We start from the raw sequence: 21,583 nt of genomic DNA on the forward strand, positions 1-21,583 counted from the left end.
ACAACGACAGTTCTGGACAGAGAGCACTTGAGAGGACAAAGAGACCAGAAAGGATGGTAGAGTAGCTGAATCACAACACAAAAGACAAAGGTAACTGCACACTGGAACAGATTGTCCAGAAAGGTTGTGGAGTCTCCCTCACTGGAAATATTCAAGAACCATATGGATGCAATCCCATGCCATGTCCTCCAGGATGACCCTGCTTGAGCAGGTGACCCACTGTGGTTCCTTCCAACCTGACTGATAGGCTAACCTAGCAAGCAAGCATGAGGCAAAAACATTATGGAATGCAGGTCAGTTAAGCTTTCAAATCTGATGAGCCGCAACATGGATGTGTTTGAAAGAAAAGTTATTCTCCTTCAACTGTGATCAAAAGAAGTCAATACACATTAATGAATAAAGAGGATGTGGTGTCAATCTGAGCAGTACTGCACATTATCACACAATACGGAAAAAATATTGAATTAAATTATCAAAACTATGTATTTTTAAATATGAGAACCATGACTCCACTACTGCACATGTATCCTTACTATAATTAATGGGAATGTAATTGGTTTTTTCCTGCCTCTATGTGGCAGGCGGTGTCTTCCCCTGTAAACTGGATAAAAGCCAGGCCTCTTAAATTATAAGTTATTAGTGAAAAATAAAGATATTATTTTTATTCAAAATTACTTTTCTTTTGGACCTAGGGATGCAGAAACTTAATCTAAACATAAGCTGTATTTATTATAAAAAAGTTTCCTTTGTAAGCTCAGGAAAATAAGTTGTTTTCCTTACAAGCCAGGGACCAACCAGATAAACTGATTATCATTTTCACCTCTGCTTTCCACTCAGGTCAGACAGACGGTGGCGTGAAGTGGCACATTCTACCCTCTGAAATTCCCCTGTTAGGAAAACCAGAATTCATTGTAAATGAACCAATTGCTATTCATGTTCTGGCTCTGCTGTTGTGTGACAACAGAGACCAAATTATCTAGTTCTCTCTCAGCTTCTCAATATTCTGGAAAATCCATTCTTTTTGCTTCTACAGTTCCTTTCACGCAGCTGGCAGATTATATGGATAGCTGTGGGTTATGAAATAGCTTGGAATGACAGTTCTGTGCCACCTGAACTTCCCATGACTACAAGTTTAAACTTCTCCCGTAAAACTGTTTTGGCATAAGAAAATGTTGTGCAAACAAAATTTCAGATATGGGTGGAGATGAACAAGTGAAGGTAGCTACAGTCAACATCAACTGTTCAATCTAGAGCCAAGCTGCATACCCAGTCCAGATCCTTAACACAGCTGAACAGTGACTTACTTCCCTTAGGACTAAGAAGAATCCCCAGAGCTCAAATTCCTTTCATGTGTTAAATGCCTTTCTACTCTCAGTCCTATTTCTGTATTCAGCTCATCAACTAAACCTCAAGTCACAGCACCATCTCCTGAAAACAGTTAGCCCATGGAATATAAGAGGTTAGGTTTCAGCCTCAAAATTTTAGAAGACAGATGTCTGTGTATTACCTGGCCTGGCAGATGATTTCACAGAGTACTTGGCTAGCTTTAAAATTAGGAGTCTTATACCATACTATGAAGTTTGAACATTGCCACTTCTACTACCATGTTGTACAATACAATTGCCTATCAAGCCTTCAGGCCTGTATCTTCTGGAAAGAACTTGGTCATTACTGATCAAATCTTTAAATTAAATTGCATTTAGAATAAATGTTCACTAACTAAATCAGTACAAATACAGTAAAATGTATGTTGCCAGTGGATTTTGTCATCAAACCTCAAAGTGCCAGTATGTTTGATATGTTTGGTTTTTTCCTGGATCTACTGACAGTGGTTTATCTATATAAAGTGAGTGAGAAATTTTATCCATGTAGTCACAAGGAATAAAAATTGATTTTTATGATTTTAGGAAAGCTGGTACATAAGAAAAACCGATAGGAAGAAAAGGGCTACAGAATAAAAATACACTTCAGTACATCTGAGATGGCCACTGGCAGATACTTACGAGTATATAAAGACAGCAAAAGCCTACAGTGATAATCCCCAGAATGGTTTTGCAGCTGGAAACTCTTCATGTGTAAATCCCTCATAGATTTTTCTAATATAATTTTGTATTGTCACCATTTGGAAGGAATGCAAGCTTTTGCCATCTGTGACTTCTTGTGACAAAGTGTTTCTATTTTCAAGAAGAAATATATAAGTCTGTTCCTTAAATAATGATCATGGTCTTCTCCAGCTATTGAGACAAATTTTGGTTCTGTTTCTGATTTCTGACCTATTTGTATGCGTATTCAATCTGAAAGAGATTACTTCATCCAGTACAGTAACCATTGTAGTGATCTTATCTTTGCAAGTGTCAGCAGTGAGTTAAATTAAGACCAGTAATTTCTTTCCTATTCAATCCTTAAAGGACAACAGGCATAAACACATTATTAAAATCTTTGTCACAATTCTTTTGCAAAACATTATCACAGTTTGTGATGAAACTCACTGCAAACTACTAGTATTTCTTCTGTATTTGTACTTCTTCCCTTTTTCAAACTTGTCTAGGATGTTCTCTTAAAATGTAATTTAACACATCTTGAATGCTTTAATAGATTTATGGATGGGCATTCATATATATATATATATATATCTATCTATCTATGTACAATGGATTTAAATTGTTATAAATACGTATTTGTTTTGGTTCTGAATTCACAGACGTGCCCACTGCAAATAAAATTAGTAGTTTAAGAAAAGGAAGTGACAGTGGAAATATATGCAATCTACCATGCTATAAGTGCTTTATTGCCAAAAACTCCAACCTTTCTTTTATTCTTCAATTCAGTTATCATCTTAAAATTTCATAAACAGAAAAAAGCATAAAAGCAGTTGATGTACCTGAATGCATACAAATTGTAAATTATAAGGCTGTCAACAACAAAACTGTATTTTGATGCAAAACAGCACAATAAAAACAGTTTCCAACATTTGGTACATTTACACTAAGCTGTTTGTAACAGATGAAGATGTGATTGTCAAAGCAAATTTTATTTCATTGTACTTAAATTTTGGTATTGAAGGGAAAGTAAAATATCATCATATTCCTATCAAGCATATGGTTTGGAAAATTGTTTTCATTTTATCCCTATAGTCATTTATGCATCATATAATACTGTATCATATCAAATCATATCATATCTCATATCACAGTTTGTTATCTGTCTGTAACTGTGTCTTGCATTCCTAAATGGTGTGCAAATTTTGTCCAGGCAAGAGACAATGACTCAACTATATTTTGCAGGCAGCTAATTTATTTTCATGGTAGGTTAAATGCAGGGCAGCTCAGTTGAAGTGTTTTCTTTACTTTAAGAAAAAGTCTCATAGAAATCTCATTAGATTTCTACAGTTGTGTTACATTTGGGAGCCAAGTAGCTTCAGACAAAACACTCTTTGCAGCTGAGACTGTCATTTAGTTAAAGACAACACTCTTTTTTCCTGAAATTCGGAGATTTTAAAGTTTTCTGTTATACAACACAATGTAGGTAGTTTGGAGTATAAAAATTTTTATTTTTGTATCATTGATCTTTTGATCTATTTTTACTACTATTAAGTTTAACCTAATCCATTTTTAATGATTTCTTTGAATGATAATTCTGTATAATTAAAATTTTAATTTTATGTGTCATATTTCTTGAAAGACAAACTACAATCCACTATTAACATTCCTATATAAATGTACAGAAACAAACAAACAAACAAACAAATAAATAAATGTGACAAGCTAACTCATACACATTTTACATCGGGTTTCTTCAGTTCCTGAAATTTGAAAGGCAATCCAGTTGGAAACATATTCACATAATGATATCAATGCTTCAGTTTCAGAACCTAAGTTTGAAATTACTGACTTACATTGATGTTTCTTCCTCTTTAAAATTTCCTTCAAAACAAAATAAGGGTTCACAATAAAAAGTTCTGTTTTCTTTTTTTTAAATTAAATTGCAATCTTTAAAAATGCACAACAAATAGTGCATCCAATTAATTAGCCAGTTAAGGAAGACAGCTGTCCATTCCTGTCATTCTAAGGTTTTTAGTTACCGATGTGCACAATGACTCTTAGCTTGCTTTCAAACTTTTTTGGACAGCAGTTCATCAACTCTTAGTTTCATACTTTGTTATCCGGGACCCTTAAATGGTCATGACTTTACAAGACATTTGCCAGGTGATGAGAAAAACTTTTCCACCATTCTAATCTATTGATTTCATGATGTTCTTCTTTTCAGTGGCACAATACAAAACAATTTAGGATGATGAAAACAGCTCTTCTGTCATTCTAATTTACTAATTACACAAGGCTCCTCATTTTAACAGCTCATTGTCTTGATGAATCACCCAGATTTTGAATGTAAAGGACAATGATTTGTCCTTTTGAGACTAACAAAGCTTTGTAAAAATAATTTGAAGTGAGCTCTGAAAAACAGTCTATATGATCCAGAAAGTGTAAGCACTTTGAAGTATTACAGTAACTGGTGCTCTACATTCTACTGGTATTGCTTTACATTGAACGTGAATAAAGGCATCCATCAGAGGAACCGATGATTTATTTGTTCTGTGTTTTTATTTGTAGATTTGATTGATTTAACAATTAAACCACAAGAAATTCTCACCTTCACACCCAAGTATGAAGGCACAAAATTTAGCAGTCTACTTACAATGATTTCTTGATTATTTCAAGAAAGTAAGGAAATTATGTACTGTTAAAACACAAGGCATTTCAAATCAATTTATTTGAAGGGATTAGTGAGGTGCTAGTTACATAAAAAGGAAAGGATGTATAGTCTGGATTTTTTTTTCCTTGGGTAGTTAATTTCTATTCCTCCTAACTGCTTTTGGAATAAAAATAAGTCTTGATTCAGCAGAAAATATATCCCTGAGATGATCTTTATCATGACCATAGCTATGTGCTTGGGACTGTTTATTTTACACAGTTTTTAACATGTAAACCAAATTTGTGTATTGATATAGACACAAGGAAACAAAAGATTCTTTGCAAATGTTTGCAGTTGTCAGCTTCCAAAATCAATCAATAAATGATACAAAAAGCTACAACTTTCATGTGTTTTAAAACCATATGATCTGTAAAACAATGTTTATAAGGTTGACAATTGAGAATTCCTAACTTCTACATCTAATCTAGTCCTTCAAAAAGTCTACTTTACATGAACTTAATGGCCCCACTGATTTCGAGCAAAATGGAAAATGCAAATTTAAATGAGTGTACTACTTTTGCTGGTACTTTTAAGGACATTTTAATCTAAATCTCTGTCAATTTGGAATTGCACCTGAATTTAAATTTCACACTGAAAGTAATTGCTCCTTTTTCTTCCAAAGCACGACTACATTACCACTCTAGGTCTTTACAAATGAATTGTGATATGCTGAGCATGATGAGCTTGTAATAAAATTGCTTTTTTGTGTAAAAGATTTTAAGCTTCTTTAAGAAAATCAAGAAAAGAGCATGGTGAGTTTGTAGTAGAATGGCTTTTTTATGTAAAAGATTTTAAGCTTCTGTAAGAAAATTAAGAAAATAATTGAAGGTTTTAGGTTTTTGGGTTCTTTTACTCTAACTAATAAAATCAGGAGACTGTTGTGAGATCTAGCGGCAAGTAGTTTGATGTCCTCAGCAGGACACCAAAAGTCAGAAAGTAGTGCTGTAAATTCAGTGTGGGGCTTCGACACTATGCTAAGTGTGGCCTGAATCTCTGGGGCTTCTCTTTGATGCAAGTGCAGTATATTAACTGGAAAAGCATTCACTTTTATTTGTCTGTACTGTCTGCGACAGCAATATCGCCTCATTTAGGCTAGTTCAACATGAAAATGCACAGAGAAGCAATCTGTTATAAATTAGCACAGCTCCCCTTTCATTTTACTAGCTAGTAATTGGAAGGGGTTACAAAAGTGTAATTTATCAGATTATATGTGTTTATCTTTTTGTGGGGACAGCATGCCTTTGGTGAATTTTCCTATGCACCCTGAGGGAATAATCTTTCCTTGATGTCCATTAGATCTGAAAGAAAACAATGACGCCTGTGAAATATAGGAGTATAATTTGTTGGGTTTGAGAAGCAGCAGTTTCCCAGACATCTAAAATGGTATTAATGACTTTATTAGAACCTTACCGTTCCTTGGAAATGCTTTTGCTTTCTCGTTTCCAAATGGTCTTGAAGTCACTGCAGAATTCGTACCACACCGTGAAAACGTAGTTTGGTGTGATCTCCTTCTCGCCAGGCTTTGGCTTTATCCCAAAGTATCCCACTGTTTCTTCAAAGCTGCAAGGGAGGGGGAAGAAAAAAAACAGTCAACATGTAAGCCCACTGGGGAAACAGTTTCTCTGATTTAGTAGTCAAGGCTGGTAATTACCATAACTTCCCCTTAGCCTTGGAAATTACACAGCAATCCATGTTAAGTATAACTAACCTTCCAACACCCACCTCTTTTCCAGAGGATAACTTACAGTTGCACAAGCCACCATAGGGATCTGTCACGCTGGCAAATCACAGGCATTCAATTATAACAGGTAAAACTTAGCTTCTTGCATTACAGGAAATGCTATAATATATTTATTTCATTTTATTCTGCTACACTCCATGAAGATCTTATTCTCCCATTTATCTTTACTGATGGACTATGTAAGTGTCACATGTCAAGTCAGGAAAAGATCTCCAGGTTTGGTTGAAAATAATCTTCTAGTATTTAGGGAGAATTGGGAGTGGCAACAACCAAGCCACAGACAGTGCCAATACTCAGTTTGCAAAGGTTTTACTGAAAAGAATCTCCTTCCATATGTGTCAAAAAACAAATAATTAATTTTACAAAAATACACTGCCAAAATTTAAATGCTTGAAAAAAGATTTATAATGGGGCTTTTACTGAATTGCTAAACAGCTGGATATTTTCAAAGTATTATTATAACACAGATAATACTTCCAAGAGCATTTTAACTCAATGTACATTTTTAACCTTTATGACATTATTTTGTATAGATAAAATTAAACAATCCACATGACTAGGTACTTATATAAATAAAAGTACGTTCGCTTTTGTTGAAGTTGAATCATTTTTCCCTGCAAAATAGATGCAACAATGCTGAAACATTTGGTGATATTTATTAAAAAGAATGCTATAATTTAAAAGTGAAGGTAAAAACATATTTAAAAGTAAGTAATTTTTCTTGAAATAATCATTTTATTGAATTAAGAGGAAGTTATATTCTTCTTCAGATTTGCAAATAAGTTCTAAATCTAAACACAGCAGGTGTAAATCTTGAAAATAAGTAATTTTGAAGACCTGTAAGGAGTCTCCAACTATTCAACAGATGTTAATGTGAGCCACGGATGCAGCTTTGTCATCTTTCTTAATTTATATTTGCATAGTCCACATTGCATGATTTCATATGGAACTACCAAGGTTAGGCTCAAGGTTTTTTGACATAGTTTGAAATTAAAGCTCTTTAGCTAGGCTTGAAGAATAGAAAGTACCCATCAAAAAATAAAAAAGTTATCCCTCCAAAATAAAGGAATATATACTCTGGATGCTTCAAAAAGAAGCCTGGATTTTAGCCACATGAGCCAATATACTCTGGGTTTTTCTCTTTGATACTTTAAAGATATAAATGGATTCTAGACCATGCTGAAGAACATCGCATATTGTTCAAGGTGAGCAATTAATACAATAGTTTTTTTAATCCTCATATGTGATAACCTTTAACCTTTTACATTTCTTACATAGGTTTTGCATGAAACATTTAACTATATTTCAAGATAATGATGATCCATATTTAAAGACTCACAATGAAATATGTGTGTAAAGGCCATAATACTCAGAGTTAAAGGGTCCTGTGGTGACAGTATGAGGAGAAAATTAAATAAATAAGTAAATAAATAAATCTAATACGGCTTTAAGTATCTGTGTAAAACATTTTGGTTTTCAAATTCTAAAAATACTAAAATACCTTAGTCATAATTACATGGTTAAAACCATTTATTGTCTACTGGGCAATGTAATTTGCATTACATTCACTTGGGTCAAACACTCCTCAGCTGTTTATAGCACTCTGACTGGGACAGCTGAGCCAAGAGCAGCAAGAACAGAAACTCTTCTCAGGTTTGCTTTATGTAACAGAAGCCCCAGGAACATCATGCTCTCTTCTTCCTAACAGAACCATTCACCATCCCAGTAGGAGTGTGCAGAGGTGGGATCCTGAAATCCTGCACAGTCTCTCTAGACTGCCTTCATTCTGACACTTCTCATCCTCTCTTCCTTTCTTTGTCAGCCTGTCCCCCAGGACTATTCCTTTGCTTTCACCCACCTTAATCTGGCTTCCTGGGCTACTTTCTGCCTTTCCAAAGTAGTAATTTAAAATACTGAATGTTTAGTTAGCAATTAAAAAACCCAAACTCTGTGTTGGACAACTAATTCCCTAAGTCAACTGCAAATTAGGTGCAGATCCATACCCTGAGGAGTCTATTCTACTCTAGAAAGGCTACAAAGCAAGTAGAGTATGAAGGAGCCCTGTGCAAAGAAACTTAGGCTTGTAGCTAAGTAGAACCAGTCAGACACTCTTGAAATGAGGAGGTAAAGCCCCAGCTGACATCAGCCAGTTGTTCATCCAATTTAAGCATCTTCCGCAAGCAAATGGGAACAGTTCACCTAAGACCTGAACTGCATTTGGGAAGTGGCTATCTCCCTTTTCCTGATTGCCTATGAAAACTAACGTAGGTGTCTCAGGTGGAGTGACCACAGGCTGAGAAAAGTACAGCTAAAATCCAGATTACCACAGATCTGCCTTTAGTGACCATGAAGAAAAAATATTGATACCAAGTTAAAAATTAGTTTACCCCAGTTTATTTATAGCAGGTCCATAGCTAAGATGGATGCTTCACTCTCACAAAACTCTAATTTCGTAAACACAAAGTATTAGTAATATTAACTTACTGAATTTTTACTGTCCATCTATAAATCAATTAATCACTTTCCATACTTTGACTCCTTTGGCCTAAGTGAGGCACAGATATTCAGGCAATAAAAACATTAGGATTTCAATGGTTTCTTAGGCAATTGAATGCTATATACTAAGTGCTGAAAATGTTCAGTGATGATGAAATACATTTTTACGTCACAAAGTAGTTAATCAGTTATTTATATACTGTGTGAAACCCCCATTCAGTTCAATGCTGATAGTAATGAAAACCTCAAACAGTACACTGTTGGATAAAAACTCAAATGAAGTTTTTCCTGGAAGATTACATAAGAGATTTTCAGAAAACATATTACTTCTTTGAAATACAGATCCCTTTGCCATTTAATATAATTCCTAAGTTCAGTGATATCTTTGACCAAAACAAACTGTTAGAAAACACTAACAAAAACCTTACCATTTTTGAGCATTTTCCAAACTGTTCTCTTCTTTTTTCCGTTCTTCTTTAGCTGCCAATGAAAAACATTTTAAAGGTATAAATTACCATCTTACTGTTTCAGAGATCCCACAGATGAAACAAGCTCTTATTTTCAAAACTGCATAGTTTGTATACTAAGTATAATAAAAATGGTAAACACTTGCTAATTTTCAATTTTTATTTATTTCTTGTATATAATGAATGTTTCTACTGTACCAATATTGGATTTGAAAAGTAATTTGAAATCCATATTATAATATATAATGTTAGGCATTATCGAACAAAACGTAAATAATTAAACTTCACTTTCAGATTTTTTAAAAAGAAAATAATTAAGTTGTGTTTGTTTCTTTATTGTTGTAGACCAGAACTTACAAACTTAAACCTGCTTCTGCAGCATAAATAATTGCAAGTTCAACTGGAATTGAACAGGTACCAAACATAGTTAACACAAACTCTTCCACAGAGCTATCACATTTTGTTCTGGAAGCTGGAAAGTGAAAACACATGTACTAAATTTTAAACGTATGGCATGTACATGATTTTTTTAAAAAAAATCAGCCAAGAGTTCGAAATACAGTTAGTTAATCTGAGCCCTTCTGTTACAGAATGCTCACATGAACTGCTTTAAAGGATTTCATTTTCAAAAGATAGGCATTCTCTACTATTGAAAATGTTTCCTGACCTGGATACTCCAAGTCAAACCACTACTTTTTGTTGATCAAGCCTTCTTAATACAGAGGTGCAACTTCAGCTCCAGCAGAATAACACATATATAAAATAATACTATTGTGGAAAAGTTATTCCTACTCCACATTAAAATAATCCTGTAAGTGGTAACGTTAATATAAACAGAATTAAGACACTTTTTTATACAAAGATACAGAACTTCATCTTTTTGCCTCTCAGTCTACAGGAGTGCCTGGTTGAAATACAGTCACAAACTTGAGTTCACAGACAAGGCCATTGCGTAATTTGTCCTGAATGACTCAATTTCATTATAAGACTACTGACAAAGAGGTTTGTACTATGATAGTTAAAAACAAAAATAAAAATTGATTGCTTCAGCACATTTGCTGCTAACAAAACAATTTAATTTCAACTCGTATGTTTCCCTACATTGGGTAGGTAAGTGTGTTGGAGATATTTATTCCTATTATTTCAATATGGCAATAGCCAGAAACAATGTTGTGTGCCCTCTGCAAGGAAAGCAATCAGTTCTATACCATTAGGTTCTCCACCTCATATCTTGGTGGCAAGACAGCTGCAAGTGAAATATACAGGGCAGCTCTGATTTATTGCATTCATCTCAAGGCCCCAAAAATGTGCCTAAAGTTAACCCAATATACTTGATTAATTATTTTCATTTTATACCATTAAAAGTAGAAAACATAGGTTGGAATTCTAATGATTCATTATGATATAAAATTAACTACATAAGCTGAACTGTTTATAAAATTGTTCAATTCATTATTACATTAATAATTTATTTCTGGTTTCCAAGGAGATGAAAAATTAAATAAGGCAAATTTCCCAACATAGCTACATTCCCAGCTACAACATAAACAATATTTTCAGGCCCCTGCACATGAAACACAATAACTAACAAGGACAACATGTTTATACATTTATAGCTAGGTGGCAAAACTTGATTTACTGCTTTTTGATCTTGCAAGAACAGGATAAGGAAAGACAGTGGAAAGAAGTTTTAATTTTTTATACAACGTAAAGAAAGAAGGTGTAACTTTTAGGAAGAAACACACAAAGTTTACATTAATATAACAGTGTGTGTATTTGTGTACCAATGAAAGGGAAAAGAGGGAGGAAGAAAATACCTGTCTTACATGACAAACAGTATTTTCCGTATTTTTAACTGTAAACATGTCCACCCAGGAATTGTTTAAAAGTATTTATTTGAAATTTAGATGGTGAGACTTGTTAAGAAATTAAATTAACAACTCCATATAACAAATTCTGTAATGTGTAAGACAAGAAACCATAGCAATTCTCTTATCTTCCATAAAATTTCTAGCTGATTTTCCACTCAAAATTTGTAATATCCTGCTCTTTTTTCTCCTCCTCCACAACCCGCAATGACCAACACAATGTTGTCAGTATAGGTTCCCATGAAACAATGTATTTTCCTCAGCAGAGTCTTCAAACCCCCACAGTCAAGGTATCAATCCCTGTCTTAAATTTGTGGAATTACTGAAGGCAATTCAAATGAATTACATAAACAGAAGAACTTATTTCCTTTTATTTCTCTAGCAATGCCACATTTGCTTGCATAGGATTTGCTTTTTGCAGAAGTGGAATCATGTAATCCTTTCACCCTTAGACCCTGTGTTTGATTTCACTTTCACCAAGTTAAGAATATATTAACAGCCATATCAGACTAGCACAAGGACTCATCCAGCTGAATATCCTGAAGCAGGTGCTCAGTTCCAGTTATGGATGAGGACAAACACACTTCCCCCGAGTGTTCTCTCTGCCTCCGGGATTCTGTAGTTCATACAGAATGTTTCCTGCCTTGAACGCCATTGTAATGTAATTCTCAACGGATTCTCTCAGGAACTTGCTCATTCTTTGCTCAAGCTTTTATAAGGTTTTTAACTTCTACAACCTGCTGTGGCCCAACTATGTGCAGCACATTTTGCTTGTTTTGAAATGGACACCTGGTATCACTCTCTTGTATCAGAGAAAACCTGATTGCAGTGAACATTGAAATACGGTGTCTATTGGCATGAGCTTTTTGATTAGTAGGCTTATGAAGCAGATTTCCTCACTGTCCCCTTTTATTAAGCATTGATTTAGTTTGCAGGTAAGTTTTGGTGCTTGTAAACTGATTTCCATTAGGAGGAAACTAAACAGGAAGCTCCACAGCAAATGCATTCCAATACTTAAAAGGGACAAAAGGACCAAAGTAACATTTGAGCCTTCAGACAGCTTTGAACACATGAGGTGGAGATGTTCACCTCAGATTAAATCTAACTCAAAGTTTAAATCTCTACTGTAAACACACTGGCTTGAGCCTCAGACGCTTTGATCTGCTGACCCAATCATACTGCACCAACTTCTCAGGATGTAACTGTAGATGTTCTACATTACATGTATACGGATTACATTGAGGTCCTTCAAAATTTCTTCCCATAAACTGCATTTTGTATGGAGACACCCTTCTGTCTGGCCTTGACAATTACAGGGAATTGTCCCATGTAAAGTTTGCTATCTGGTCTCACTTCTAAATGCAAGTTCTTAATATGCTCTATTGTTTGGATTAGTCCATATCCTGAATAAAGTATCAGATCCGGATATTATGATCAGATAAGAAGTAGACAACCTTAGTCAATATAACATCTTTGAACACAGATACGAAAGCCAGGAAAATTAAGAATTTCTGTGTCTTTCTACAGACAAGAGCTTTGGAAGGAAAACTGGTGTTTACAAAATATGCAGTTCTAATTTGCTGCAAGTCATTTGTAACACAGCTAAAGGCTCTGAAGAACAGCCACTAGTCTTACTCATCTTGCTATCTGTATCTAGCTTAAAGAGAATAAATGGACTATGATCTTGTGAATTTGCCTTATGAATCAGGTATTTGTGATGACTTCCTTTTACTGAAGTGCAGAAGTCAGCATGAAGATTCATGATCCTCTAACAGTTTAAAAAGTGAAGTAGTACTAGAGGGAAATGGTAAAAAATCCCCCAATTTATTTTTTCCACATATTCTACTTGCTGAGGATGGAAGAGTACATGAAACACTATATGGAAAATGAGAAATTAACAGAAAATATTTCTTTTTAACAGGTCTAATGTATGCACAGCAGCTTCCAGTTACAACAGAACCAATACCTCCTCATGCATCAGGCTACTATGAAATAGATCTCTAAAGAACAAAGGAAAGAAAATACTGGATAGCAGCACAGACTGAAAATTGGAGGTGGTCAGTAACTAACAGAGGCAAGCAGAGAATGATGATGCACTAAGAGGGGAAGACAAAGAAAGAAAAATGGGTAGCCAGGACTACACAAAAATCTCACAGTTACTTCTGCTCCTCTAGTGAAAATTTTAACACTCACTGAGTCTGACTGGATAAATTTTCTGGTATTTCTCTCTGACCTTAAATATATGAATGCGTGTAAGAAGGATAATTCACATAGGCGTACTGATTTAGTTGGACACATTACAATCTTACTGCTTTCAGAATTGAAAGATCTGGTGCATAAAGATTTTACGAATTTTCTAACCATTTTGGAGCAGTGACAATCTTCAAAATTACAAGAAAATTTTAACAACTAGCAGTTAGGATGGAGACATCAGAACTCTTAATTTTATATTCCAAGGCTGAGTTTGTATGATACAAAAATATATGCTTTAAGAACTTTAAGAGACTGCTTTGTAAATTATAGTGTCTTCTGCATAAGAAAAACGTCACCCTAAAACAAGGCATTTGATTTTTTTTTTTTGCCTTGAGGAAGAAAATATGTCTTTTCTGACTCATGTCCTCCAATCAATCACAGATAAGTTTAAGACAGAATCTATGATAAGATGTAGACCCAAAAAAAACCCCAACCAAAACTCAACCTTCAAAGCAAACAACAAAACCAACCAACCAAAACAAAACCCCTACTGACATTCCTCTTGGAACTTTATAAAGCCTGGACAGAGACTGTTAAAACAGTGACAAAAAGTTATTACGACATTTCTAGTCTCACAGGAACCCATCTTCCTCATTAGTCAAAACTAAAACCTCTTAGGCTGGCATGCTGAAATGTAGTCAAAACATGAACCCCATCCTAGAAACATACTAATCCATGATTTAATGGCTGAGGAAGAAAAGTATATCCCCAGAGAGGTTCAGCGGGGTTCTCTTTTCCCAAAGTGAGAAAAGTCATATTCTATGACATTATCAAGTTAGGAGAACAAGCGACAATTGACCTTATTTTCTCGGTCTTTGTAAAGCACCAAGACTCACCACTATTTGAAAACAGAGATCCAAACCTCTTAGGTATTATCATTGCTGATATACTTGGGTGTCAGAAGTTCAGCCCAGAAGGCTCCCAGGCTAGAAATGTACTATTTCCACCCTCAAGTACAATTGTCATCCAAGAGAAATTTTTTAACAACCCTGTTTAATCAGGGACTTCGGAGAGTGGAAGAAAAAGCTCAAAGGTGTCCTAGGTGGGCAAAATTACCATAGAGGATCATCAAAAGCTCTACAGTTACACAGTTTTTCTGTTTCTGAACAAAATTCTTGACATGTTCAAACTACTAGCACACTAAACTATAGCAGTACAACAACCAGCAGGATTAGAGTGGGATAAAATAAGCCTTCTTTGGCTTTGATTTCAATAGATCTGTTAACAGTGAAAAGTTTTTGAACAGATTTAATTTTCAGAAATCCTTGACTCAGATATACTGGCCTACAAGCACTAGCATGGAAAACAAATTCTCATAGGCTAGCACATGGCATTTCTTTGAGCTGCAAAGAACTATCATGAGCAATCTAAACCCTTTCCCAAGGGTTGCTATTTTAGAATCATCATGGGTTGACTGTGGCCAGTAGCTATGCACCACACAACCACTCACACACTTCGCCCCCCTCCCCCTCAATTGGATAGAGAATAGGAAGAGCAAAAGTGAGAAAAACTCACGGGTCAAGATAAACGCATTTCAATACATGAAGGAAAGGGGAAGGAAAAAACCAAGTGATACAAGGGCAATCTCTCACCACCTCCCACAGGCAGAGAGAGTGATGCCTAGCCATTTTTGGAGCAATACTACCTCCCCCAAAATCCTATCCCCTCCTTTTTCATTGCTGACCATGACATTACATGCATGGAATGCTGAGTTTGAGTCAGCTATCCAGGTTGTGACCCCTTCCAATTCTTGCCCACCCTGGCCTATCACTGAGGGGACAGAGTGAGACAAAGAGAAAGCCTTGACAATGTGCAAGTGCTGCCCAACAACAGCCAAAACACTCTTGTGCTATCAACACTATTTTAGCCACAAATCCAAAACACATCCCCACACCAGCTGCTATGAAGAATATTAACTCCACACCAGCTGGACCCAGTACAACAGCACACAGCCATACGGACTAATCGTACAGCCACAGAGATGAATCCTAAGATTTAGACAAATTGGATACTTTGGTCTGTTTATATACATAATCAAGGGTATAGTTAATTTTTTATTATTATCAAGGTGTCCAACAACTTGATTCAGCATGTTAAACAATCTGTAGTTTACAATACAGTATGAAACTTTACTGTTTTAGCTGATGATTGCAAAGCCAACAGCATGGAGCTAACAATTCATAAAAGTGTTCAAAAGTATCATCAACACCCATTTAATCTTTTTATTCTTAGCACAATCTCACTGTCTAGAAAAAGACTGGGCTCTACATAAAAGGCCATGAATAGAATACATTACAAATGTTATAAATTAATGTATATTATATAATATGTGAATTTCGATTTCAATACCTGACACTGCCAGAATCTGCTCTCTTGAAATGTGAATTTTAAACGAATGGAAATAAAATTAATAGCATCTTTTAAACAAATTAACAAAATGTCAAGTGCAAATAAACAAGTATTCACAAAAACCCACATATGAATGCAAAAGAATGTAAAATCAGAAAATGGATTGTCTTTCCTTTTTTTTTTTTTCATTATCAAACTGGAATATATAGCTTTTTATAAAACATTGTTTGACTAGTAAGAGTGAGTCTGGTGGTCAGTATGAAAATTGGGGGCTTGGAATTGTTAAAGACATTTAAATGCAACTTCTAATTTAGTGTCATATGCTACCTAGGATGAAGTTTTTAATTTCATACAGACTGAATCTAATTTTAGAACTGTTTTACTTTCTGCAAACATATTATATAATAAAGAATATAGCAGCACAGAGTATAAAAGTTCTCAGAAATTAGGTACTCACAGTAAAAATGAATTTTGCAATTTCAGATATTTATACTTTTAGTTCTAATTATTGAGTAAGTTTTCTGAATAATCTTAAAATTTTGGTAAAATTATGATGTTTCAAAAATTCTAGAGGAGTTATGTATCCTGATCTAGGAAGAGATATTCTCAGGAAACATCTATCCGTCTAGAGCTACACATAAAACCTGAATTTTCTCCTACTTCTACATTATTATATTGAGTTACTTCTAATATAACCTTGTATTTTGAGAAAAAGTATTACTTTTAATTTAGTTCTAAACAAAAGAAATCTTATTACTTAGTTGATTTCATATATAAACATAGCACACATAAGAGAATACATCCAGTGTAAAAAATTTTCTGTTTTGTTTTTCTTGTTGTACAGTATTAAATCTCAAATTTGAAAAAAAGTATGAGTGCAGATAATTTCACACAGCTACTGTCTACCATTCTCATACTGGAGCTTTTTTGTCTAATAAAAATTTTTTATTTCAGAACTAATGAAAGAAATTGAATGTTCTATACATAGGTTCCTAGCAAATAATTTTCTAATATGTATTACTTGATAAACTGTCTTTAGCTAGTTAATAACTTCTAATTGGTAGGCTTTAAGAACTCAGGGAATTCAACAGACAGCCTGAAAATTCTGTGCAAGTATTTGATTGTATGACTAATATAGTTTCCTATTACAGCATATTACAATGCAAAAAATCCCCAAATGAAACAATCCCATGCTCATGAAGAGATTTTTTCTTCTATGCTGTCAGTTAAACAAGAAGGTCTGGGAAAATGGAATCAATGAAACTTGGGTCTACTGTGGGTCTGTACTTTAGTTAGTTCCCAGATGGATTCATTAATGTTTAATTAAGGAGTGAGTTCATGATACAGCCCTTCTCTCCCTGGAAGGCTAATAGGGTCAGTTTTGTCTATTTAGCCACATATTTTTATTGAGATTTTAAGAGCTTAATATCTCAGGATCTCTAACCCTGTCAAATTTGGTCAAAATTGGACAATGCTCTAAAAATTATTGGCAGGGCAATAATCAACAGGCAGTGTGATCACATAAGCCTTGTTTCTTTTATCTCGTCTTTAAATTAAAAAATATCACATTTTTAACATGGAATTTGGCTATGCCATTTTTTTAGACATTTTTACTGGTATAGATATCTTAAACCCTTTCAAAACAATCTTCAGAACACTTGCTGCCATGAGGTCTTAATCACCCTTCCCTGAAACAGTTCTCACAAGTTTACTTTCCTCTGCAGTGGTACAGAAGTTGTTTTTAACTAAGAAACCCACACCCAATGATGAAAATGTACAAATGTTCATACAGTACAAAGAGTCTCTGTTCCATCTTGGAAAGCTGCTTAACAAACAAGTATCCCACAAGTTATCAGGAATATAAGTTATCAACCTGTATCTTAGGTATGCGTCAAGAAATAATTAATGTTTACCATATAGAAATTGTTAAACATTAGATTCAGTATTTTTAATGTTACAAAAACCTAACAAATTACTGACACTTGCACACACAGAGAGACACACAACACCAGCAGAACAGGCTCAAGCAACACATTCAAGAAAGTGTTTATTATCATAGGTAATAAAAAACCTAGGAAATTATGCTTTCTTTTAAAAGTGATAATGCTGTCTATAAATGTGCCAGAACAAAGTGTTGAAGGTCATTTTACCAGAACATTAAAACTAACTATGAAGAAAAAAAAGTTGTATTTGTTTTCATAAACTCCTCTACTTCTTAAAACGCATGTTTCTTAGTATGATGCTTCTATTGTATTTTGCGAAAGAAGATTTTTAAACTAAAAGAAAATTAGCTTCCATACAGAAGGGTAATTTTTTAATTAAAACTAGGACTAACACTAATCTTATTTCCTGTATTCTAGAGGCATTAATTACAAAACAAAAATTAGGATTACATTTTCCAATTTTATTTATTCAATTAAATTATTTGCAACTCCATTCTGTTAAAATGTAACAAAGACATTAATCCTTCATTCTCCCACACTCGGGTTTCCAGATAATAAGTATTTTTTAAAGCATGTTAGTACTTAAACATTAGAAAGATACATATTCAAATACTACTTTCTTTCTAATAAACTCTTATAATGTTGTATTTTAATTCCAAGATTAATCTCTGACTAAATGTACCTAAAAGAGTTTACAGAACTGAAAAATTAGCTCTAATCCTTTCAAACAGATCAAGGTTAAACCCAATCTGTTCTGTGTCTGGGAAAACTAACTATCCAGATTATCTGTAACTACAATCTCTTTTTGTAAGCAGAAGTAAAATTTTTAAAGTCTGGCCCATTATTATACCAAGGACAATGTTTTTAAATAGTTGAATGATCACTGAAAGTCAATAAGAAGCAGGAGATCATCTCAAAAAAAAAAAAGAATATTTAAATTAAAGAAAAAATAAACTTGATGGTGAACCAACTGCTAATCTGGTGGGTAAACAATGAATAATTACACAAATATAATGAAACTAATTTAAGAAAAGCTTTGCGAAATTTGTGGCCTGAAAAGTTTGAGGAGAGAAAATCCATAGCAATGCCTCCTCCTGTGGAATGATAACAATGATTTATGAAGCTCAAGTTATTTTTGCTGATTGAGCTCAGTCGATTGGTTTCACATGATCAGCTAAGTACAGAAATCCGTGATGTGTAGTGGCCCCACGTGTTTGAACACACTAGGACACGCTCTTCTAGGTGATCCAAACGTTGGGGGTGGGGGGTTAAAAGCTGCTGCTTTGTTTTCCCTACATTTTCCCCTCATTAGGATACACTCCTCCTGCAAAGTTAGCCACTTCTGGTGGTCGGGAGCAAAGTCTCATTGTAAATGCACAGCAGGATAGTGGCAAAGCTGAGATTAATTCTCCATAGATTTATATAGACCTTTCTTGCTGTTGATTGCTTGTACTGTTTCAAAGGTGCGTATGTTGCCTTTTTTATTGCTGGTTACTGACTTTATTCCAGCATATGGTGGTTGGCGCCATGACACAAAGTGAACATTTTATACTAGAATTAAAGTGGATATTTGACAGTTTCTGTCAGAAAGTTCAGAGCAAAGAATTTGTGAGACAAGATTTATTGCATATTTTATATGGGACACATCTGTTTCTTTGCTATGTTTCTCTTTAAACAGAAAAATGGCAATGAAGTTTCTTTAAGAAACAAAGACTGTCAATAAAAAGCATGAACAGAAAAACTACATTATTGAGAATGAATTTAATCATTCTGACCTTCTAAAAATGTGTTGCTTGGAAGTATGATAGTCACCTTCCCCTTTTTGTTCAGCCATATAGACAGTATGGATTTTCAAATACACAGCTACCCATATTTAAGGCTAAATAAAATAAAAATGAAAATCAAATTAAATCTATGTATTGATATTTGATATTCACATTTAAAAGTAATATTAAGGTAGATTTTGCCAATTTTTTTAGTATCTGTAACTGCATTTTAGTAATGTGAAATGTGTCAAATAAACACCCCTTTATTTGAAAATGTCTTGTGAAACTATAGATCAATTATAAGAAGATATACAGCAAACTCCTAACATTTGTCTATTAATATCACCAAATTATATAGTTCGGCCCCTGAAGTTCAGTGTAGTCTTCTTAACACCTGAATCAAAACTGAATTTGAAGAACACCTAGTAGGATCTTTTTTTAAGAAAAAAAATTGTATGCATTAAACAAGAAAGTAAAAATCTTTCAGCAAAATTCTAAATTTTTAACCAACAGCAGTATTGTTTATAAAGATTCATATTTAGTATAAAACCCTAAGATTCAGCTTGAGAAACACGAAGTTTAAAGAGGTAGAATTAAACAAGAAACAAATACAAAAAAAAGAAAATATATTGCTCAAAAATCACATATGCTTTTATGAAAAGGCATGTGTGTCTTATTAACTTCTAATTAAAGAAAACAACAATAGGAAAATCACTTCTGTTGGACTACATACATTCTAAAAAATAGTTATGACAAATAGTTAAAAATACTTATAGGCTCAATACTTTCTCAAACAAAAATGTTGTAATTTCCTCTACAAAATCACAAATATTTGTCAAATTATTTCATACTTCAAATGCATTAATTCTTGTTTTTAACTCAAAGATTTTCTAGAACTTCGATTTAAGTAGGAAAATTTATCTAGCTACTAGCTTGAAAAGCCTGTAATTTGAAATAAAATGTAAAAAGGAGGCAAACTTGGACTTGGAATATTTCTCCTTCTTAACACAAATAAAATACAGGATACTAACATTAAAAAGTATTTTGTTAGGATTCTTTTTAATGATTTTTCTACAAGAAACATCAAACTGCATTCAAATACAAGGCATAGATATTTTTCTGAGCTTGTCTTTGTGATAAAGACATAGAAGAATATATTTGAAAAAAGGATCTCTCAATTTCTAAATAAAAACCTACAAACCTACTATTCTCCTTATGGGGGAAGGATCTTGGGAAAAGTGAAGCATATGTGACACATTAGTCAGGTCATTTAGTTAATTCCTTGAATACAATAATTCCTTGATACAACCGTGATGAGAGAAATCAGAGTGTATCCAAAAAAAAAAATCTCATGTTGGCTTAATTTAAGACTGGGAAAATAACAAGAGTTATTACTGCATCTACCTGATCTGTTTTGGTGTTTTACAGCTTGCTTATTTTCTGTTGGACTCTATGCTGAGAGCATCTGGAATTTTTTTCCCTGCAATGTATGTAAATGTTTTAAAATGTTTACATTTATCCCCGTATAAAAGGAAAGAAGAGGATACAAGTATTAGATAACAAGACCAGGGAATGTGAGTGCACCAGCTCAGCACATTGCTGCAGACTTTCTGCTTCGCGGTACCTCTAGGCCTTTATTATTACCTTCGTGTTTATGAGATACCTCCTATCTCTTGGAAATGGCTTTTACTCAATTATAACAGTAGATCTGCGCAAAAGACAATCCCAACCTTCCTATTAACAGAAGAGTTAAATGTAATTGTACTCATAGTCTTAAGTTTTATTTGACTACCACTTTTATTTGACATTGTCTATTAAACCCCACAGAAAAAATTTCTGCAAAAGATAATTAACACAAATAATCTGCATCTAAATTCATTCCGCTGTAATAAAAGTCATAATGAGCTTAATTCCCCTTAGTTTTTTTCTCTATTAGAACAAGAAAGCC

The 21,583-nt window shown here is 34.0% G+C and overlaps 1 protein-coding gene across 6 annotated transcripts in view; it reads right to left on the reverse strand.

The window, feature by feature from the left end:
• FMN1 (formin 1) overlaps window positions 1-21,583 on the reverse strand; it is a 188,629-nt gene that overhangs the window by 13,561 nt on the left and 153,485 nt on the right. For all 6 annotated transcript variants that reach the window (XM_048305986.1, XM_048305987.1, XM_048305985.1 and 3 more), the window contains 2 exons: window positions 9,418-9,469; window positions 6,163-6,312 (listed from right to left, as the gene is read on the reverse strand). In XM_048305986.1, coding sequence (XP_048161943.1) covers window positions 6,163-6,312; window positions 9,418-9,469 — 202 coding nt within the window. The remainder of the gene's footprint in view (window positions 1-6,162; window positions 6,313-9,417; window positions 9,470-21,583) is intronic.

Source organism: Corvus hawaiiensis, chromosome 6 (assembly GCF_020740725.1).
Source record: "Corvus hawaiiensis isolate bCorHaw1 chromosome 6, bCorHaw1.pri.cur, whole genome shotgun sequence".
Taxonomy (NCBI): domain Eukaryota; kingdom Metazoa; phylum Chordata; class Aves; order Passeriformes; family Corvidae; genus Corvus; species Corvus hawaiiensis.